Below are 24755 nucleotides of genomic sequence, written 5' to 3' on the forward strand. Positions count from 1 at the left end.
TTCATTGCTGAGGTTGAATATTGGGGGTGGGGGGGTGTCCACCCTGTTCACCTATTCAACCAACTCATGATTAATGAATTAATTGATAATTTGCATCCCTAGAACACATTTTAACTCAAATCTGATAATATAAATGGCCCTATATTAATTCAATTCAATTTTATTTATAGAGCCCAGTATGACAACAAAGTTGCCTCACAGGGCTTGAAAAAATTAATGAACTGATAAAAAAAAAAAGCATAATTAACTGAAATGTGTAAAAATTTAGCATGACATATTTGCAGGAGGACCCCCCACTGACGGATGTTGGAAACCGGACAGTATGTAAGCCTTTCGGTAAACCTAGGGAATACCTGATACTATTTCTACTTTCATCAGTCCTGTATCTCATCCTCCTCCCAGAATTCCATCCATTCCGTGTCTAGGCTCTGCTTTTACTAAGTCTCTCATCCACACTTTTGTATTCTGCTTGGTATACACTCATTTCCTCACTTTGTATATTATCCAGGTGACAAAATAAAGCAAGATGATGTTTTAAAAAAGGTTAAAAGCATCAGATTCAAGCTAAAAGTTATTTTTGGAATTACACAGAAGCAACTCCACACCCATATCCACAATAAATTACCAAACGTGAGAGAAAGTCTTAGCTTACCAACTTAATTTAAAGACACTAAATTTACTCATTTAAAGTAAAGAGGATAATTTGTGAGTAAAAGAGCTGAGAGAGAGAAAAAGAAAAAAAAAACATTGGATAGGCTTAATATAGCATAGTATTTTGCTGCAAGGACTGATGTGCGTGCATCTGATGTTTACATCATTGCTTACCCACTGCAATCCTCTGATTACCTTGTAGCGGTGTGCGGATGTGTGTGATGAATCTCAGATACAAGATGTGACATGTCTAGTTCAGAGAGAAGCGAGGCACTGTGGGGTTTGCGTGACAGTCTGTGTACCTTGCGTACAATACACCGTCATTCATTTCACTGAACTTCAGACAAACATGGGCGTCCGCAGAAGCGAGCGCATGGGTCGATTTAACTGAATGAATTCAACAGGAAGCACTTTTTCGAGCCCACTCCTTTAGTGGCCGTTAGTGCAATCACTTTATACAAATTCTCGACTGGTTATTTTGCATCTGATTTGCATAACCCACCAACTGTCACTGTCATTGTATGGCTTTTGTAACTCACAAGGACACACTGGAGCAGCGTGTGCATATGTCTGTGTTTGTTATGCCGAGTGGCTGCTCATGCATGCCTCTATCGCTGTGGATGTGGGTGTTTCAGTCTGTATCGATGCATAATCCAATCTACTCATGACAATGAAAGGACCGGCAGTGGTAAACTTCCCAGCTGTTTCTGTTCACCCCGAAGGCTATTGCATATACACGCCTGTTTATCTGAAAGTAATTATATTATACATACATGCTACTTGATTTGAATGTAATTATGCTACACTGTGGCATGTTTACTTAAATAGAATAACATTATTTATGGTAAAGGATCTTTAACATCCCAGCCAACCCACCACCACCTACCCAGACCATTATATTTAAGACGGTGGCAGTAATCAACAATGAATACTAAGCTGTTCACTTTATGACCATTTTCAACAAGGTAGTTTGCTTTTTTACACCGGCAAATAAATTCTGCATTATGTGAAATTAGGATGAAGTTTATGTGGCAATTCAGAAGGCGCTGCTTCAGTTTTCATGAGCGTGGACTGAGCAAAATAAAGCACATAAAACTCAGCACTGTATGTTTTCCTGGACATGAGTGTAATTGCTTTGGAAATAATACCTGTGATCACCTCTGTGTTGTGGTGTTGAAATGCTTAATCCTGATCTTGCTGAAGCCATACTGATCCATTTCTTTTAGTCAAGTTAATAAGTATGTTTCCCTCTATACAGTGGGGCAAAAAAGGATTTAGTCAGCCAATGATTTTGCAAGTTCTCCTACTTAGAAAGATGAGACAAGTCTGTAATTTTCATCAGAGGTACACTTCAACTATAAGGGACAAAATGAGAAAAAAAAAATCCAGGAAATCACATTGTAGGATTTTTAAAGAATTTATTTGTAAATCATGATGGAAAATAAGTATTTGGTCACCCACAAACAAGCAAGATTTCTGGCTCTCACAGACCTGTAACAACTTCTTTAAGAAGCTCTTCTGTCCTCCACCTGTATTAATGGCACCTGTTTGAACTGGTTATCTGTATAAAAGACACCTGTCCACAGCCTCAAACAGTCAGACTCCAAACTCAACCACGGCCAAGACCAAAGAGCTGTTAAAGGACACCAGGAAGAAAATTGTAGACCTGCACCAGGCTGGGAAGAGTGAATCTACAATAGGCAAGCAGGTTGGTGTGAATAAATCAACTGTGGGAGCAATTGTAAGAAAATGGAAGTCATACAAGACCACTGATAATCTCCCTTGATCTGGGGCGCCACGCAAGATCTCATCCCATAGGGTCAAAATGATCATGAGAACGGTGAGCAAAAATCCCAGAACTACATAGAGGGACCTGATGAATGACCTGCAGAGAGCTGGGACCAAAGTAACAAAGGCTACCATCAGTAACACACTACGCCGAGAGGGACTCAAATTCTGCAGCGCCAGGCGTGTCCCCCTGCTTAAGCCAGTACATGTCCAGCCCCAAAACATCACTGCTCTAGAGGAGATCTGCATGGAGGAATGGGCCAAAATACCAGCTACAGTGTGTGCAAACCTGCTGAAGACTTACAGGAAACGTTTGACCTCTGTAATTGCCAACAAAGGTTATGTTACAAAGTATTGAGTTGAACTTTTGTTATTGACCAAATACTTGTTTTCCACCATAATTTACAAATAAATTCTTTAAAAATCCTACAATGTGATTTCCTGGATTTTTTTTTTGTCATTTTGTCTCTCATACTGTGCGTTTACATGACGACTTTTATTCCTGGTTTAATCTGAAAAGACGTTAGATCCTATTTAAGATGCCCATGTAAACACCTTATTCCAGTTGAAAAAGAATAGTTCAGATTAAATTTAAACCCAAATAAAGTCACTGGTTTAATCCTCTTTTAATTCCGAACTAAATTATTCCTCGGACATGTAAACCCTTTATTCCGTTTGGACTTTATTCCTGCCATTCTGTGCATGCTCGTCGTCTTGTCCTGTCGCGATGACGCACACATTCTACGCTGGTGGAAGAATATGCAATGCAGTCTAGTCAACCCAAACCGTTCCAGAGGGTTATTCTGATGGGATCTACCAGCCTGGAAAACCCTGAAGGAAGAGTTCATCACCTGTTTTTTTATTAATTCATTTGTCAAGCACTAATGAGTTTGATAAGTGGGCAAATCAGTTTGCACTGCAGCGCACCGATTGCCTTGTTCTCGCAGCCCTTCCATTAGCTTAGCTTAGCCTAGTTTAGCATGATCGCTTAATTCCTATGGTTAGATGTAGCCAAGCTTTTATAGGTGATATGCAGTATTTTATGAGTGATTTTGTGAAATTCAGTTATCCACAATCATTACTTTAGTCTGGTGGGGTCAATATGATCACAAATTGAGGCTCAAATCATGGCGATGTGACTTACTGCAGTAAGAAAATCTTGGGAAATATAAACTAATGCAAAGCTAAAACGGTAAAGCAAAGCTAATTTAGCGCATGCATTCTTTCTAACAAAAAGATTTTCCAACTTCCGTCAACACAACAGTCCCAAGATTGTATGAGTGCAGTGAGTTGCGTATCAAAAGAAACAATTAGGGAGAATCAGATTTCAGAAAATCACTTACAAAAGACAACAAATCACCTTTAAAAAACTGGCTACGTGTGACCATGGAAATGCAGTGACTATGCTAAGCTAAGCTAACAGAAGGGCTGCAAAAACAAGGCAACGAGAGCACTGCAACGCAAACCCTTTTGCTCACTTATCTACCTCATTAATATCTCATGTAAACCTTTATTCGGGTTTAACATTTCCATGTAAACAGAAGAGAAAATACTTTAATTCCGAATTAATTTCTTCTGGAAAAATAAATCTGATTTAAAAAACATCATGTAACCGTACCCATAGTTGAAGTGTGCCTCTGATGAAAATTACAGATCTCTCATCTTTCTAAGTAGGAGAACTTGCAAAATCAGTGGCTGACTAAATACTTTTTTGCTCCACTGTATGTACCTGAAAATGGTATCTAGTGCAAAATTTGTAAACGTTAGTCTCCCAAGTTTTAGTTTTTATGCATAATTCAAGTATTTTGTTATAATGTGCTGTAATTATTTCTCAAGTGTTGAAGGATGGTTATACTGAATTTCAACTGAAAATCCACTAGAGGTTGAACAACTATTTTCAAAGCTCTTACTAGAATTTTAAATAACTTAAGAAACTTAACTTTAAACTACTGAAATGTTTTCTAAAGCTTATTATATGGCTGGAATGTCAAAATATTTTTGCATCTGATTATGTACGAACACCAGAATTCAAAATCTAACACTTAACCTTTACCAAGATACAGTGTATTTCAAATATCAAAGTTAATTCTACTAAAGTGGTTTTGAAGAGCCCTGGAAAATAGGCACCAAATGAAAGACTCACGCTCTCCTTAAAAATATCACAAATTTACTGAAATACTTTTAAAAGTAGCAGTTTAACAGTCACACACCTGATGCAGCTGATATTAAGCATTACATACACATAAACACACAAGTAGGGGTGTCATTATAGCCAAGAAAAATACCATAAAATATATTCTTAAAAGTGTTTTTCAGTGATTCTGTTACACTCATGTTTTACTTCTCAGTCTTGTGGCTTGTGCCTGGCACAAGTGGTGCAAGGCACAACAAACCCCACCCCTCACAGGTATTGTAGCTTATTTTGTTTTTATTTTGTTTTTATAGACATTTGAAATTTCATCCATTATAAGTAAAGGAGAAAAAAAAGATTTTAAAAAGTCATAAAAAATAGGAACTTTGACCTACTTTTCCCAAAATGTAACCACATCTATTCTGGGTCACTGGCAATCGATAAACCCAATTTGGTATGAATGCAGTCAATGGTTTTGCTGCTAGAGTATTAATAAACAAAGAAGCAAACAAACAAATTGAACCAAAAACAATACCCCTTGCCTCCCCTTCAGGGGGTGGGGTAAAAATGAACTGCAGCCCATTTGGTTCTTGAAAATTCATGCAAACAGGTGTTATGTTACCATAGCTGAGAAAACTCCCCTAAAATCTTCTTTAATGTGTTTTTCCTTGAGTCTATTATACAGTAGTGGAAAAAATAAATTCTGACACCCTTAAAATGTAGCAATTTCTTCAATATTATCATGAAATATTTGTGGAAATAATTTGTTTTGTGTTTCAAAAGGTGTGGCTATATTAGACAGACAAAAACAAATTCAATTTTTTTTTTTTTGTTAGTTGTTTATAAGAAAAAAATGAAACTAAATTCTTGACAGTTTCAATACACAGCCACGGAAAAAATTATTAGCCAATCAAAAATCATCAGAAACAATGGTTTTGCAATCAAGTACTAACTCCTGTGTGTATCATGTGACTAAAACAGATGGAAAACAAAACGTGGAATGCCTTAAAGCACTGTTTTTGATGTAAGAACTGAAGTGATTTTGGTTATTATCAAGAAAACAATGGAAAATGGATAGATATCAGCTCTGAAATTAAACTCTTATAAGGTATTTTTGTTGTTATCATTATATTTGTCCAAACAAATGTACCTTTAGTTGTACCAGGCATTAAAATGAACAAGAAACTGAAGAGAACACGGGGTTGTACAAAAAATTTTTTCTGCGACTGTATCTTGCCCTGGATTTGTTTCAATATCTTGCTGAAGCATCCAGTTTTGACCTCGACAGAACAGAGCATGTGCAGAAGGGAGCACGTGGGTTTGGAGAATGGAACAATACTTGGCAGAGTTCAAGGACTTAAGAGTGATTCTTAATGCAATATATGACAAATGTAAGACTATACTTGACAATACTACACTACATTTGTGATACATTTTTAAATCTGAGTCTTACACTCCTATCATAACATATGAATGTATAAATGAATGAATTCCAGCTCATTCAATTCCTGAAAATTCACCTCCACATCATATTATTCCTGTGTTCCTTCTGTGCATCTCCGTCCAGGCTTTTTCTTATTTCTGTCTTTTTGACCTTATTTCTCAAGCGCTCTACACTGTCACACATTCTTTTCCACTATGGCTGGCTCTCCTCCACCACTAGATCTCCCAAATATGTTCATTTCAGTAGTCTTGTTCTTGTCTCCCAGGGAGTTCTATTGATCCACTTTCACAGCTGGGAGGCTCGAATAGAACAGACGCAGCAGGCTGGCAGCCAGGTGAATGACAGGTCAAACTGTTTCAGCCTGTGTGTGTTTGTCTGCTCGTCTCTTCAAAAACCGTCTAATGGACACTCCCAAGGAAAATTAGAAAACATACGTGACCCGCATTAACTTTAACTTTCTGGTAATCAAAGCTCTCTCTCTCTCTCTCTCTCACACACACACACACATACACACATACATACACATATACATACACACTTACAGTAATGCAAACACAAACAGACACACACATAAACTTACCCCAATGATGCTAAGTCCTTTGAGGTACTCCATCCTTGGCTGGGCCTGGGGAACACAGCCGGCGACTACCACCTTCTTCTGCTGCTCCTGGGCTTTTCTACTCAAGCACACACACAAGAAAGAAAGAAAAGTACATGTTTACATAACAGCATCAATGGATATTATAGTAATTTACAGCAAAAGCTTTTTAACTAGGGTTGGATGATAGTAAGTGTTTTATTTTGGTTTCTCAGGACTAACAATGACTACCCAGTTTGTTATAACTACTGAGTAGGGATAGGACAAATATCTCAGCAGTTTAAAGTTTATTTAAAAGCTTAAAATCCAATCAGCATGTTGCACAATTCCAATTAAAGCAAACAACAGAACACTCCTCTGCTGTCTTACCACTGTCTCAACCAACCAACACACTGTATATCCATTCTAATAAAATATTCTGCCTGCATTCATTTACAATCACCAGCTTGAAATTCAGAGGTTTAATAACTTGTACTTTGTTTTCATGAAGAAGATCATCAACAGAATGCTTCCTTCACTTTAATTTATTTCAAGAATTACTACTGTTTTATTTTTATTATTACGACTGCTGTATATTAATTTTATTTCTACGTATATGTATACATTTTAATAAGAATATATGTATTTTATTTATTTACTTATATAATTTGGTGCAAGTTTACCTGGTGTTAATGGGTGTGTGTATGAGTGTGTTGTTTTGATTCATGTTCTTTATGTATATTATTTACTCTGTTAACGTTTCATTATAAAACTTGAAAACCAATAAAAATCTTGTGAAAAAAAAAAATTTAAGAATGTCAACATGCACGTATCAATAAAAACCCATGTCACGTGACTGCAAGTTTGTGCCACTGAACATTTTTTCTCCTGTGGTATGTGTGCTATTCCCCCTTGAAATGTGAGAGAATCCAAATGATAGTTTGTTATGTCTGCACAAAGACTGGTACCAGTGGGATTGGTTTTGTCTTCAATGGTGTACACATGCAAAAACAGGGTTTTCCCTACCATTACAAGGTTTACAGGCAGCATCGCCTATGGCATATTCATGTAAAATCACTGTGGAAGGCATCAAAATTAAATCAAATGATTTGACCAAGATGTAGTGATTGCTGGTGGTCCTGAATGCAAGATTTGTTTCCAAAATATTTGGGTGTTTTTGGACGCTTTTTCAAATTTCAGCATGTATGATATGAATAAAAAATGGTCCAAAATGACGCCAGATTAAACACAAATGTTGCACAAGACCTCCAGGCTCCACAACAACACATCGAAATCCTCTGAAAACCATGAAAAAGCTCGAAATGTGTGCATAGACTGCCTCAGTTTACACTTACAAAAAAAAGCATAGGCCAGGAAGAAGCACATATTTTTAAAATTTAATATTTACTTTTCCTTTGCATTGTGGTCTTAAGCAGACGAGTGAACGCCAATAATGCATTTTACCTTGACTTGCTATTAGAAAATGAATAGAAACACTTTAGAGTTCCATTTTAAAGATGATTTGAAAGCTCTGAGCAGATAGTAAATAGTGTATTAAACCACAAGGGGTGTGTGTGCACACGTGTGTTTGACTGCATGCCTGTATGCACGCAGGTCTATGTGAATCTGTATGTCACCTCCAGTTAGCGGCTGTGTGATTTGAGACACTTGGTTAGTCTGACAAAAGCTTTTGGAAGAGCTGCCCAGACTCCGCCATGAATCTTTAATAATGAAGCCTCCTGACAGCTGGAGCTAGAGAGGATAGATTGAGGGGGGGGGGGGGGGGGTTGAGAGGAAGGAATTGTGGGAGGAGGAGGACCGGAGACAAGCAAGAAAACTGGATACAAACTGTCATCTGTGTTTTAGTTCCGATTGTGTTTATATATTTCAGCAAAACAAAGAGAGATGGGATGGAGGTAGAGGCGGTGTGCAAAAAAAAAAAAAAAAAAAAAAAAGCAGAGCGGGGAGGAAAAAAGAAAGGTGAAGGTAGACAACTCAATTCAAAGACATATTCTATTATCATCTGAATGATGAGAGAAGAGCTGAAGTCAGTGAGAGAAGACTGGCAATGAAAGGAAGAGAGATGTGTGGTTTTATGATTACTTAGAGCTGCTGCTTGTTATATTCAGGTGTATTAAGCTTTCTCTCCGTCTTCACGTCTCAGTCTAACTCCTTATTGGAACTTGTATTGACCGGATAAGCACAACTGACTCAAAAGAGCAAGAATTAAAAATGTAAAAATATCACCAATTATCAAAACAAACATTACCAATGAGGACAGGATGTGGATAATGTTCTCCACTTTCCGTAACGCTAGACGACATATAAAAAAACCAATGGTTTAGTTAACATTTTCATTCCTTAAACAGTCTAATCCCTCATCAAAAATAGCAGCTGAATTAATAATTGTACTTCTCTACTCTCTCTGCTAAAACTGATTATTGTTCCTTTGTTAAAAACAGTCTTGTCTCTCAGTTAATGTGTGTTTTTTGATCATGCTTTACACAGACAATATGTCAAAGTGTGAGTCTTGACTCTTGCCCAGTGAGTACTAAAAGCAAGGACTGACCAGATGTGAAATACTGGGACATTACAGATATACAGCACAAATTCAATCATAGAAATCTGTAAAATGACTTTGTGTCACAGATAAATATCAGCCGCTGTAATCGAAATAAAATCATTTCTTAGTCAATACAGTCATCAAGGTTGTTATCGGTATTCAGCCCCTGCAGCAGTGCATCCGTACCTAAAAAGATTATTTTTCTGTCTTTTTGCTTAATCCAAATGCATTATTCTTTCATTATGGGATTTTTTAGGTTTTTCACAAAACCATAACTGGCCTTTTAACTTTATAATTGAAGGTTGAATAATTTCCAGTCCAATGCAAGTACTCATTAGTTCTTCTACACACAGACCTTATTAAAAGATAAATACAGCTTACATGCTACTAAAATAATAAAGTAGATTAACATTACTCTCAGAATGTATTCAAAATGAGCGCATAAAACAATTGGGTACGCTCTTAAGTCTGTATCTACAAAACTAGAAGTGTACATATGACAATTTTAAGGCAGTACACACATACTCAAGTGCAAATATGTAAAACTGGGAGATTAGGCAAAGAGAGACAGAGAAGGACGAAATGACTATCTGGTTCGAGTAGCGTGTTTTCCCCACACTCTCACTCATAAAGAACTCACACCGGCATCATTGCACACACAGTCGCGCGCACACAGTAGGGGTGCGTCTGCATAATTCACAATCTCCTGCCAAAATGCGCCAAACGTTCCTTTAATGCGCTACTCACTCCCCGCCCACAGACTCAGAGCTGACACAGCGAGTAAGCAGACAGCGCCTGAGCCGTCGCCTTAGCGCCCCAGGGGAAACAGGCCAATCACGTCGCACATGGTTCCTGGATGGGATGAGATGGAATGGGATTATGCGATGCAGTTGCCGTGGTGATACTTTTGAGCCCGACCAAGCACTCGCCGCCAGTGACCCGGACCAGAGCAGATGTCCCCCGAGATCAGGGGCAGAGTGCGTATGCGTGTGTGTGCGTGTCCTTGTGTGCACATGTGTTTCCTCGGCTTTCTTGGCACCTCGCCCTAAATCTCTACAGCCCCCTGTCAAGTTTGTGTTACTGCTCTCCATAGCCTCCAGACCACACATATGTACCCACAGACAGGGTCCGAACACCCACATGCTCTCAACATACTCCACATACACATACCAATGGTCACATTCGGCGATACCAACAGCGCACACTAGTCTATGCATACATGTATGACCTCTGCGGTATGGATGTATGGTAGGGCGGGCTGTGCTGTACATACTGGTTTTTAACAGCTGAGTGGACACAGCGAATCAGTCAAATTAGACCAGACTAAATGTCCAACTGAATTGATCAGGCTGACTAGGAGAAGGCCCTTGCTGTATATATGACATTAAAATACGCACAGTGCATGACCTATATACAGTCCTCTTCAACTTTTTCACGACAAACTTGAAGCGAAAGACGCTCTTATATGCAGAGAAAATAGTCTCAGAATGATACCAATTATATAGCACATGAAGTACAACTGGAAAATAAGTATACGTGGAGAAATGTCTAAATCCTTTATGTATAATTTTGTGTAGCTACAAATTCATGTCCCGATCCGTACACGAAAACAGTTTGACAAATTTAATACATATTCATATTATATGCACAGATTTTTACCTCAAATCTGGTTATTTTTACCTTTGAAGAGCTTCCTCTGGACACAAACGTCTATAAATGTTTGACATTTTGCATTTATTTAGAAACTGTTCAACTGTGTGTGCATGGATTGCTTTATGCACGCAGATAAGGTCCCATTTAAGTGCAGAGTTTTGAGACTCTTCACAGCCTCATCTCTACTGAGATCAACCAATGCCATTAAGTGTGTTAAGAGCTGGTGGAAAACCTGGACATCTGGGCTATTTTCTCTGCATGCGCTTCCTAAGTAGCTTCTCTCTATGGCGGAAAAAAAAGTACTGTTAAGTGATATTCATGTGTTTATAATTTCGTTTTCATATCAGTAACTGTGTTGTTTTTGAACATTCTAAATTCCAGTCTGTTGTCATCATAAATAAATGTTAACTTGATGCCTAGATCTTGATCCACAGATACATTTGTGACAGAAGATTGCCCTGCAGCCTTCTGAAACAAAGCACAAATATTTCTAATGGGGTGGGGAAACATCGCAGGCAGGCAGGCTGGCGGCTGAGAAGGTGTGTGTCTCTCCATGTGTCCTCTCAGAGTGACTCTTCCTGCTGTTACACTCTGTCTCTATACAGATAGCTACATGGGGTGAGAGGATGAGCTCATTAGACACACAGAGGTAGCCATATGCTCCTTAACAAACACACTGCTTAAAGGATGAGGTCATACTAATAAGCGCAATGAGAGGAAGTTGTGTAACTGTGGTGGAGATACGCCATCTGAATATTGATGTGTGCTTCCTAACTCACTGACCTCCAGTGCATCTATGTCCAGTCCTGTCGGTAGAAAATGCTTAAAATTCAAGCCAGTCAATACATAAGCACGGCATTTAAAGATTTCATCTAGAATAACACATTTTCAATCACGTTCACCTTTCAGTTTGCTTAAATTTCCAATAATTCCCATTGTGGTTGCTCCCGCATCCTCACATGTTCACTCCAGCAGCTGTTTCTGACTGAGTTGACAGCAAGCCAGCCAATCAGCTCACACCTGACCTCTCTGCATTAGCATAAGCAGTGAGGGCCAAGGTTAAGTACCCATCAAGCCTCAGTAATTAAGATGTGAGCTGGTGCGTTTGCATATGTGTGTGTCTGCCTAAATGTTTCATCCTTCACTTTACATATTTCCCACTTTCACTACATTTTCCTGCTATGTCTTGGGTGGGTCAGTGTGTCCCACTTTTAATTCTACAGAGGCATAACTTTCCAATACATTGCCCAACAGTACCACTGCCGGGACTATAGTTTTAATATTTTAATGTTTTATTCATTTTCCATATGTATTTTCTTTTGACTTCCTTCTTCGCTAGTACTGACTGACAGCAATGACTGCATAAATGCGAGAAAACACCCACTTACTCTGACAGAATGCAGCCTCTCCACTGTGAATAAGCGCACTGGAAAAGTTTACCAAAACAACTCTCAAAAAACAAACAGTATAAATAAAACAGCAGCTAACTCCAAGCCTAAGGGACTCAACTGCAGACAAACTAAACTAAATGAAAGCTGTTAATGTACGAGACCGGGGGCCTCGAGGAGATGTAGCAGAGAGAGACGAGGAAAGAGTGAGTGACAGAAAACTGTCAAAAGAACATCTTTATAAATGGGTAGAAAGGAGATGGAAGAGGTAGTGAGGCAGCTGAGTGTAACACAACAGACAGTTGAAGGGTAGATAAGATTAAAAAATGGCAAAACATATAAACCAGAGGGAGACTGTAGGGGACCCAGAAATCCCTGTCATTAGCAGCTTTCAGAATTTATCAACCTGGGATTCAAGCATATAGATCAGTTTTACAGTAATGTTTTTTTTTATGGAAAGGCTGCAACTAAAAGACTCGAAGGAAGGAAGGAATGAAGAAAGAAAGAAAGAATGAAAGAAAGAAAGAAACATTTGACCAAACACAGAAAAAAAAGTTTAACCGACTAAAGATTTGACAAGAGACTGAACAATAGAAAGGCAAAGAAAGAAAGGATGAAAGAACAAAAAAATGCAGGAAAGGATCTTTATTGTGTTGTTGTGTTAATTAAAATTCCATGAAAATGAGCAGCTTGATTTATCATAGAGGAGAGATTGTAGAAATCTTTGCTCTGGTGAAAAGGCGAGGGGAAAATATTTGATTATTCTACTGATCTGATAGAACAATCTACCCTGACCGTTAAAATGAGATGTTACGTTGTTTGTTATAGGGCCTGGTCTGTTTTTCGTCTCTGTTTTTAACTTTCTCCATTAATCTGACAACATGTAACTCAAACTTGTGTCATGTGTAAAAGTTATCGTGGCCGACTGAGTGTCATACACGACTGTCATACAGAAAAGTCACTTATCCAAACATGATGGACTAAGATGAAACTATTTTTCTCCAAAACAACACTGACACCCTCATCAAACCAGCCTAATTTAGACAAATGCGGCGAGTGTCTTTTTTTTTTGTCTTCTTTTAAATGCAGGGATAAAGACAATATCTAAAAGACTTTAAAAGAAATGAAAGGGGATGACTAGAGCATAGAGCCCCTGGAGGAGGACTGTGATTGAGGGATGAGAGGGGGGTTTTAGAGTCAAAGCTGCAGAATCCCCTGGGATGCTTCTCCCTTTCTAGCGAATATATTGCACAGCATACACAAAAAAAAAACCACAAAGACAAAGTTGGGTCCCCATACCAAAGACAACAGAAAAATAAAAAGAAAGAAAAGGCAAAAAGGCAAAAAGCATTTACACATTAATCAATACAAAATAATTAGATGAATAAGGGTCTATAAAAGTGAGTTGAGGTCAAAGACAAAGATCTGGACAACTTAAGCACTGAAGGCAGGTTTCAGAAGCCTCGTTGCCTGCTTTAATACCTTGTTTTCAAGCCAACTTCTTTTCAGTTTTCCACATTTACAACCAGTGTGGTTAATAAAGGCATTCACGTTAGAGCTGAGTTTTACAGGATACAGGCAATCTGTTGACCAATCAATACACCTATAACATGGATAGTTTATGACTAGTTCACGTGGCCTTCGGGTATATCAAAGATAGGATGTAGTCCAATTATCAACAGGGGCCCAGTAAAGCCAAGTCAGTGGAAATTCCAGGTTTTCAGATTACGGCGTTTTAAAAATGCTCCCACTAACGCACACCTGCCCGTTGACGTGAAATGGACGGCATCTGTCTTGTAAAAAAGACCTGAATGTGTGATGAATATTGCATTACTGTCAATGAGTTGTATTTGCCGCTTGAATGGGCCATAATGGAGAAAATGCTCATTTGAAAACAAGGAAAAAAGAGCAATGTAAAAGGGCCCATAAAGCCCCCACACACCCATGTACAGAGGTAATGCACTGAAGACACAAAATAAAGACATGACCCCCAATGCTGAATCCTGCAAGTCTCCTGGGCCTCCTTCGTAGTGGTTTCTAGTTTCAACTTCCAACTAGAGAAGCTGCTCAGGGACAACGGTTGTGCACGTCAACACCTTATGCTGTATGCTGTAGAGCTGAGTTAAGAAATTGGAAAATAAATGTTAATTTTACAGCTGCGAATAAGGGATTTACACACACTCATTTTCAGGAAGAAACCTGCCAAATTAACCCATACAGACCCAGTGTTACTTTTATGGCAGTTGCCAAATGAATTTTTTCTATCTAATCATTCATAAATGATTTATCCTGATTTTTAATGATAGTATCCTCAGTATTTTGTGTTTTTCAGTGAAAATCTGGTATTTTCCTGTATTTAATTTACTGATCATGTACATATTCATAAAAGCTCAGATTAAACTTGAGGGTTATCATATCAAAAACAGTAAAATATGAAGAAAAAGTTACTTGTTTAGCAAAAATATCAATAACTGAATCTAAAAACCACAGGAAAACTACTGGAGAATCAATGTTGCAGAAGGGGATGGTGTTTCCACATTCACTATGGAGCCTCTGAACGTCCAAATGGGTCACATCTGATGACCATGAAAAGCTGAGAAACTGTATTTTACCTGAATTATTTGAGCATATATGTAGGTTTAATGCTTCAGAAGTTATTAAACATTTTAGATCAGTAGATGATTTTGGTTGCCAGTGGCTCTTCTGGTTTTTGAGGGTTAAAGCTGCCAGAGGTGAAATTTGTCTTTCTTCTGAAGGTTTCACCTCTTTATCCAAACTAAAAAACTAAATGCAATAAACCAGAGTACAGCATTTGAGTATCATCTGACAGAATCTTAACAGTGATCACATATTTAACCCCCATACTTGTCTGGCAACACCTGTGATTGTCCAAACACATACATCACTGGCTATATTCTCTTCAGTCTTGAGGGGATGGTGAAGTCTTGTTTCTCAGTGACCTATTGTGCAATAACCCTTTAGGTTCAATCACAGAGTACAAACAATAAAAACGTCAGTGTGTCAACAGGTAGCGGTCAGATTTTTTTCTTGGTACTTCTTCTAGGTTCAACTGGACTCACTTCACTCAGCTGAACTAAGAAGAACTACCAAAAAGAACACTGACCTGGGCAAATGAGAACTTACACAGGTATCAGTTAGATGATCTGATGACTGAAGGCCTTAAAACCTATTCTGGCTATTCTGAATGGAGAATGGTAAAACACAGTTATTTCTATGGTCGGCAGCTTAACTGCCAGAATAAACAGGTTGGGTCACAGGACACACAGGCATTTATCATTCAGAACCACAACCACTTCCCATGAGGCCTTTCACCTCCATGTGAATCAATCTGAAAAACACATGAGCATGTGTGCAGTCATACATGCGTTCATCTGCCTCTGTGTGTGTATGCGTGTGCACTGTGTGTACACATGTGGATTACTTTGATTCAGAGGCGAAGACAAGGAGGAAATCCTTGTTAGGATGACAAGGGTGAAGAGCCATTCCTGGTTGAATGAATCCACACAAAATTAGTCCAAGCATAAACAATCATAATTGGTTTCAAGGTCATGAATTATTACAAGCAATGATTTAGAAAAGTGGAGCGGCACATGCTTGGTGACCTGGAATGTCACTTTGGAAAAATCAACATCATTTTTATTTCTATCCAACACTAAGATTAAATAAGGATATTGCTCTTACAAGTGTGTGTATGCATAGACAGTACAGATACACTGCCTGATTGCATAACTGCACAATAATTTTCTGAATTCAACACAAAGTAATACTTTTTTTTTTTTTTTTTTTTTACATTTTTAATTATTTTAACATTGCAAATTATGTGATAATATTGCAGTATGAGTGTTCACTTGGCTGCCACAGAAAATATACACATACAAACCTCCAGCGAGTATAAGAATACAGAATTTGTAAACAAACCAAAACAGAGTGACATTAATTTGCAAGTATTACACAGTGTCACTGAATCCAAAATATCACCTTACATACACTAGGCCTTTAAAATGCTGTGGAAGTTACATAATTTCACAGGTTGACATTGTGATCGTGCCTGGATCAAGTGTGAAGCTGTAGTCTGTTGACATAATTTTGTCAGATTTTCACACGCAACAATTTTAGAAACAACTCCCACAATGCCACACTACTCTAAAATGTCATTTATTACTGGGTACTTAATTTATTTCCTTTGCTATTGTTCTGACTGAGAAAGCAGATGTCATGTAGTGTGTGTTTATTGGTATGGTTATATTAAAGGTTCAGTGTGTGATACTTAGTGAAATCTAGTGGTGACTGAATACACTCCCATGCTCAGTCACAATGGCCACAGCACTCCTTGGAACAAATAGAGTTTGTTTAGTCTTATTGGCGAAGTTGCTATTAATGTTCCACACTGACAATAATGCACCTTTGCGCTGGATGTCACCCTCTATCAAACGAACAAGTGGTGTCAGGCACAACAAGCCCCGCACCTCGTACATATTGTAGCTTATTTTGGCATCAATCCAGCTGATGTCTATGTGTGTGCTGATGTCAGCATATCAGTTGCCTATATATATGTATATATATATATATATATATATATATATATATATATATATATATATATATATATATATATATATATATATATATGTGTGTGTCAAGTTTTAAGTAAATTGAAACAAAATTGATGTTTTAATAGACATTTGAAATTTCGCCCACTATAAGTAAATGGGAGAAAACACAACATTTAAGAAATTCATTAAAAAAAATGTGAACTTTTACCTACCTTTCCCAAAATGTAACTACATCTATTCTGGGTCACAGGCATCTATAAACCCAATTTGGTATGAATTCAACCAATAGTTTTGCTACTACAGACATGTGAAATTTCACCCATTATAAGTAAATGGGAGGAAAAAAGATGTAAAAAAATCCATATAAAATTTGAACTTTGACCTACTTTTCCCAAAATGTAATCAGATCTATTGTGGGTCACTGGCAATATATAAACCCAGTTTGGTATGAGTTCAACCAAAAGTTTTGCTGCTAGATTGTTAACAAAAAAACAAACAAACAAACTGAACCAAAAACAATAGCCTTTGCCTTCCCTTCAGGGGGCAAGGTAATAAAAAGTTATAAGATTCTGAGGTTTTAGAAACAGCAGAAAAACATGGGAGCATCTACTTCCTCTGTAGACAAAAGGGAATGGAAACACAATTCATACTTTCATGTGATTTTACATTATTTAAATCATAATTAGAAATATCAATTTCTGCAGTTACATCCTCCTAAATCGTACATACTGTAAACAGAACCTGTTACTGCACAAGCAATGTAGCAAAAGAAACACATATTGCTTAAACAGGCCATGAAACGAACGTATTCAGACCTATAAAGAAGACTGGAGATAATTTAATGTTATGATCTGCTGAGAAATGGTTGTCTGTTTACACACTGCTATGCTTGCATTTCCCAAAAATTCTGTCTGCTGGTGTTCTTTGTATTTACACTGCATGGATATATGGATTTTACACATCTTTGTTTATGCGAGGTACACATTGAGTGATTTATACAATGTGGGCATGCATCTGAAAGCAGATATGTGAGTACAAGTACAGTATGTGCGTTAGGGGACTACACAGACTATGGAAGTCTCATTATAGAGCTCCAAAGTCTAAGCATCTATTCAGCCTGTTAATTTCCCTGGCTGATGTCTTCCCCCGCACGCAGCCTGAAGTGGCTCCTCAGTGGCTCATCAGTCCCTCTAAAAGGCCTCCTCATTTAACCACAGAGCCTTATTTATTCTAAATAAAATTCTTTTAAAAGCCAAGGATGCAGCTTGCACAAAGCCAACTGTCTGATTAAATTGCTATGCAGGACCCCCTCACCACCACTTACTTGGTAAAAATTAATTTATGGAATGTTTAAAAAAAGGATTTTTTTCCCCTCCATGTGCACTCTTCTCCTTTGAGTCGACACCAATTAAAAGGAAGGTTCAAGGCTGGGTTCATTACATTAGAAAAGACGGCAGGGGGAGTGTGAATTGTTGGAAGAAAAAGGCTTTTGCAGAATGAGATGATTTTTTTTTAAAGACATTCAGCTTGTTAGAGGGATAGTGAATATTTTCTAGTTGCAGATGAAAACAGTTAATGCCACTCCACTTGTTACATCTCTTTTGGGCTGTCATTTTAGACTTTCAATCAGTAATCAGTTTTCATAAAGATTCGTGTTATGTGATCAACAAAATACATAAAATGTTTATTGCATGGGGGTTTCATTAATTATGCATTTATGCTTTCCATCAAAAGCAGTCTCGTGTTTCATTCAATTTCACAATGTGCCACTTTCTAGATACAGAATAACATTTCAAAATGTAATACATATTTGATAAACATCAGCTCGTGTGTTCTGTTGATCATTTTATTGAACACTGGTAACTTTAAGTCCAAAAAAAAAAAAAAAGATGTAACCAGGAGACCAGTTGCAGCTGTAACTATATTTATCTACAACTAGAAAAATATTCACCATTCTTCAATGGGGCCAAAAGTCTTAAAATCATCTCATTTTGCACAGGCTTTTTTTCTCCCAATGATCTTTTTTTTATTGAGTGACCTGCTTTTTTCCTACTCATACAGTTTTCATTTACAGATTTCACTTCGCTATTGAACTGGTCAACACGGTAAGTAACGAATGCACTGCGGTACCTTTATGCTACACTAACGTACACATACTACAATTTAATCACAAGTCAGAGCAAAGCCGCAGCTAGAATATGTAACCTATATGCCACATGTGGCCTGATTCCCCACAGCAATATTCCTTCCCTCCATATCCAGCTGTCTGTTTGTTCACAGCACCTCTGAGGTTAAGGACCGCCCCGGGTATGCTGAGGCACGACCCACGACCTCATGCCTTACAGAGATTGGCATCTTGCTGTGTATGTTTTCGTGCATCCATCACTCTTTACGCATATATGTACCTATGGCCAAGTTGTAGGCCTTGAGCTTGTGTCACTCTGAATAGTGTTTGGTGAAATTACTTCTTGGCAACTTAGCAGTGACCTGTCTATCTGCTGGTTCAGTACATATAGAAATAAGAGCTCTTAAAGTGCAGCATGCTTTGACGTTGACATCTTCAGCGTTTTATACAGTGTTATATCTGAATAATATGAAACAGGCTCTTTGTTTCTACCTTCCTCCTTCATTCAGTCACTTAAGTTTCTCCTTCCCAACCGACCCTCCAAGCTAGCGTCTCTGCATTTTCTACTCTTATCCCTTCTCTTTTACTGTGTGCATCACTTCTACAATTTGCCCTTGGGGTTTAAGCATAAGGCAAGCAAAGGTCAAAAGTTCTTACTGTCATCTTGCATGACTTAATGTATATCAAACTTGTCTCTATACTTCATATCATATGGAAGCAGGATATCACATCTGCGTGTGAGGAAATTAGAAAAAATGTCAGTATCTTCATCAGTGTGTATGTATTACTGTGGAGTTTCTAAAGTTATTCTGTTGTCACTTGTCCCCCTGAAGGTGAATGGCGAATGAACACACTCATTCAGAGAAAAATGTCATCTTTTTATAACTTACAGTCAGTATATTGTATCTCAGTAGCTCAGTAATTTCCAGGTCAGTGCTTGTTAAGCCAACACCAACCGAAAAAGCCTCTGGGATCGTCAGCTCAGAAAACAAGATCACAGCTCAGTAGGGAAAATGCCAAAAGCTTACAGGTGCTCTTCTGAAGAACACAAACACCTCTCTTCTTAGCTGTTGACCTTTTCCTTCTTGTTGTTGAGCATTATTAATAAATGATTAGACATGGTAAAACAGCGTGCTGGAATAAACATTAAACGCTTTTGACTCTGTGTGGGTCAGCCTGCTGTACGCGGTGAATATGCATTCATGCAATTTGTGTATATAACACAATTGCTGCGCACACTGGTCAACAGATCCAGAGAGATCACGTTGCAGTGTCACAGGGTTTGGTTCAGTGTCAAATCCCTCTGTGTGTAACTAAAGATACTTGATAGGAAGACAGCAGGTGGTATGCTGCCTGGGACACACTCATCACACAAACACACACCTGAGGGAGTGGGTCTCTTAGGCTTAGGCTGCCCACACACACCCACTCACATTGACATACTTTACATTATAGCCTACCTCATTTAAAAAAAAACAGGGTCAAAGCATTTCAATACTGAGAAATCTGAACTGGGAAGAGTTATAGATAATAAAATAAAAGTATATATAATCACTGAAACTTTAAAATCAAGGGGGTGAAAGTGAGAGATGGGGCAGCAGGTGTTGCATTGTGTGTGTATGTGTGTGTGTGTGTGTGTGTGTGTGTGTGTACGCGTTTGGACGAGTACAGGTGAACAGAAGGTCAGTGCAGTGCTTTCCATATGCCATCTGTCAGAGCAGCTACATATCACAATGACATTTCCCAACAATCAGTAACAATGTGAAACCTCTGAGACCCCGATGCCAAACACTCACTAACCCAGATCGAGTATGTAAAGGGTTCAGTGTGTAGTCTTTAGTGGCATCTAGTGGTGGAGTTGGAGAATACAACTAACTGAATACACCCTCATCTCTCACTATAGCGGCTACTAAAAAAACAGGAAACTTCCTTTTCGGAGGAAATGTTAGTTTTGTCCATTATGAGCTTTTTAAGTTGAGGGAAAAACAACTCAAACACACTCATGCTGGATGCCATTAGTTATAAAAACAAAAAAAATTACTTGATGCAAAGATAAAGCAAACTCCAAAGCTTATTATATTCCCTGCTGATATAAAATTGCTTATTCTAACGCAACTAAAACACTCACTGCATTTTTAGGTTATTATACACTAGCATTTAGATCAATTATAGTATATTTCAGGGTTGTTGTTTTTTTTTTTTATATAGTTTATTTGTTCATCATTCAGCACTGGCTGTAACTCTATTCATGAGGCCTTCTATAGAGGGAAAATTGGGACTAAATGGATCTAAATTGTCAGTTATGTGTTTGTGCACAGGTCTGTCAACAGTGCTGTAAAAAACTGCAACTTACTTATTTTTTAAGCTACTTTAATATACAAGTTTGGATAAATACTTCAGAAATGTATTTGTAATGTTGTTTGCATAAATAAACTAATTAAATAAATAAATACATAAATATACCAGTGTGAGAATCCTATGAGTATGTTTACAATAACTGAGACGTGTCACTTTTCCATTACAGTTACAGATTAATTTCACAACTATGATCAATAAATGTATGTATTAACAATCATAAAGGACAAAAACGATGAGCTTGTTATCATTACAGGACTCCAGATCCCAGTCGCTGCCATGTTCAGCCTTTTTCCTCCACCTCCCCTTCGTTTTCTTTCTTTTCCTCTTTTGCAGTGTAAATCCTAATGAGGTGCTAATGAGACACACATACCACGTCTGAACCAGATTATGGTGAATTATGTATAAAGCCTCTAAAACACTTCTTTAAAATTACAAACGTGGCCTGTGTAACAACATGATACCCTTTAGCTTTTGCAAATTGACAGCACTGATTTTGTTTAACAGCCAGTGCTTCTTATTATATTTCTATGCATTTGTCTAACAATGGTCACACATCAAATTATATGTCTGAAAATGAAACCATAGGAAACATACCGTAAAATGGTACAGACATAGTTATGAATTTATGAATTGCTTTTCAGTGCAGTTGTTTTGGTTTGCTTACATTGTTATGTTTGCAATACCTTCAAAACATTTTAATAAATAACTTCATGGCAGAGTGCCTTTTAAAGTTGGTTGCAATATTAATGTCAGTTTACACAGAGGCAGGACATCAGTGTGACTGGCCTGAGGTCGACTCTGTTATATAAACAGCGGCTTGCTAAAATATGACTTTGGCCGATGGACATGAGGTGCAAAACCTAAGAGAAAAAAAAAGGAGACAGAGCAGTGGCATGATAAAAGGTGGAGAAATTAGGTTGAAACCTCGGGAAGATGGTCTTAGGGTGCAAAAGTGGAGAGAAAATAAGTGATGGAGGGAATGATAGGCAGGCAGAGGTAATGGTGTGACCTTGTGAAAGCCTGTCATCACCTGCTGGGAGAAAAACTACCGGCAGCAGATAGTCAGAGCACCTAAAAATCACACCAGTATCTACCTTTTTCTAACCCTGGCTTCTTCCTTACCTTTGTAACTGTTCCCACATCAGAAACATGTTACTTGCTGGAAATAAGTCAGCTCAACTAAACAGGAATAGAAAGCATTGTGTCGCAGCCTCCGCTTTCATTAATTTGCAGAATTTAAAAAACACTCTCCCCAAGTGTGTACATTTCATCCATCTTTTTATCTCTTTTCTTAATTCTTTCATGCTCACCGCCTGCCTAATTTGTTTTCATCTGTCTCACCTTTTCTTTTTAGCTGCAAATTCAATCGAATGTGCTTTAATAGCACGCAATTTACAGATCATGTTGCCAAGGAATCAAGGTCATCAGTTTTCACACATTTCTTTCAGGCCGAGATGGCAACAAACCACATCATGTCAAAATTAACAAGATAGTGGTGAAATCTACCTGTATTTGTGTATGTTAGGCAGTGTTCCAGACTTGGTAAAAGACATACTAAAAGACATTTGTTGTCAGTTTTGTCTCCTTACTGTGCTTTAGTTGTCAGGAGTTTGTAGCTTTCTATCAATGTACTTCATCCTGTGCATAATGCGGACAATGCTTATAGAATGTTATGTACCTTAGTCTAACAATTTAGGCTACTGGAGTCCCTTAGCAAGTGAACCAGTGCTGAGAGTTAAAATGGTTAAAGGGCAAACAGAAAATAATGTGAGAAGGGACCGAGTGAAGCAGGTGTGCGTTTCTAATTTTTTCCTGTCACAACAATGGTGAGAAGGCTCGTGAGAGGTAAAGGCCTCACACAGGCATGCGCTCACACATGCAGAGGGTTATCCTGGGAAATAACTTCATACAACACGAAGCTTTCATGTTATTGATCAGAATGGTCTGCTTTCATCAGCTAATATTACCAGAGCACTATGAAGCCAAACTCCACTCTGATAAAACAGTAAAAGTAATTTTAAAGAACTGCAATATTATTTTGAAGCACTGCTAGTAGGCAAGTATCTGAAAACTGATACTATACAATACTGAGATAACATAGTGATCACGATGATTGTGCTCAAAATAAGTCCTAATCTATCAAGAGGAAATAAAGTATTCACAATAAATGATCAAGACAGATCATTAGACAACCCGAGCAGACCCGAGCAGACCGAGAACAAACAAACTGTGTCGTAGACCTCGTGCACTGATGAGGACATATGGACCTTACATCAGATCTCCCCGATCAATCAATCTCTGGATGACACACACACACACTTTACTACAAAGCCTCACAAACAGTCAAGTGATTCATCACTAGCCGAGTAGCGCATGACCTCCAAAACCTCTACAGTGACCTCTGACCTCCTCAATATGACCTTGCTGAGAGGTCCTTGCAGATTTATCAAACAACATAATGAGTATTATAACCACCATCACTCACTAATGTTCACTTCTTTCTGGAAAAAAATAATATATAGGCCGAATAACAACACAACACTGTCCGCTTCCTGCAGAGCCCTCAGTTCTCATATTTCACCATTTCCTTATTACAGATGACAGCTGATATTGTCTCTGCTGCTCCACCTTTATCTTTCCATTCAACCTCCGTCCCTGACTCTTTTCCTTGTCACACGTTACCGCTCACAGTGCGAGTAAGTCACCGGCTGCGACCACTGCTTGTGCCTCTGCCCACAGTGCTTTTGTCACTCAGATGGGTGCAGTTCACCTTTGATGATAGAAATGGTAACAAAGCCAACAAATGGCAACGTTACTGACATTTAGTATTTTATGACAGAGCCGGAATAGCATTATCATTCAAGACCGTAGACAAGGAAAGCACAGGAGAATTGCACTGCTTTACTCTTGACTCAATGTGGGGAAAAAGACAGTCTAGAGAGAAAGTTAAAACACAGCAAAAAAATAAATGTAAGCCCTACTTGCAAACCGCAGAAAAGCAGTAAAGTAATTTGTCACATGTCTTAAAGGTCACTGTAGTTGGTTAAGGTCAGATCCTCTGTGACTGAAGTGCAGAAAGGTAAGCACACAACATCTAAGTCAAGTTTTGGACTGCTCACACAAAATATCAGTGTTCATGAGGAAGAATATGGCAATGAAGCACATGAAAAATTAAAAGTAGCGCGGTGTTATTATTCACATTTGGTTTTAAAAATTTATAAGATGTGTGAGATTTGTGCATGTCCATCAAACCTACACCCGAGTTGGATCATTCAGAAAGTACTGAATCTGAACAATGTACATTATGATTATATACATAAATCTATGTGTTACTTCAAATTTTTTGGACATTATTAAGTTTATGTACAAGTGTGTGTGTTAACATAAGTCAACTTGTTACCAGCATTCCCATCCGAGATTTCTAGATTGGATATGACTGAATGTGGGTTGCTAGGAGTCATGGGTTATATTCTTTTGCATGTCAGGACAAAGGAATATTTTTA

General features: G+C 38.1%; 1 protein-coding gene across 1 annotated transcript in view; it reads right to left on the reverse strand.

Annotated features, from left to right (window-relative positions):
* The window catches only part of cdkal1 (CDK5 regulatory subunit associated protein 1-like 1), a 282213-nt gene that overhangs the window by 200449 nt on the left and 57009 nt on the right, over nt 1-24755 (reverse strand). Inside the window, exon 5 of the mRNA XM_030158613.1 lies at nt 6595-6691. Coding sequence (XP_030014473.1) covers nt 6595-6691 — 97 coding nt within the window. The remainder of the gene's footprint in view (nt 1-6594; nt 6692-24755) is intronic.

This window comes from Sphaeramia orbicularis, chromosome 16 (assembly GCF_902148855.1).
Source record: "Sphaeramia orbicularis chromosome 16, fSphaOr1.1, whole genome shotgun sequence".
NCBI classification, from domain to species: Eukaryota; Metazoa; Chordata; class Actinopteri; order Kurtiformes; family Apogonidae; genus Sphaeramia; species Sphaeramia orbicularis.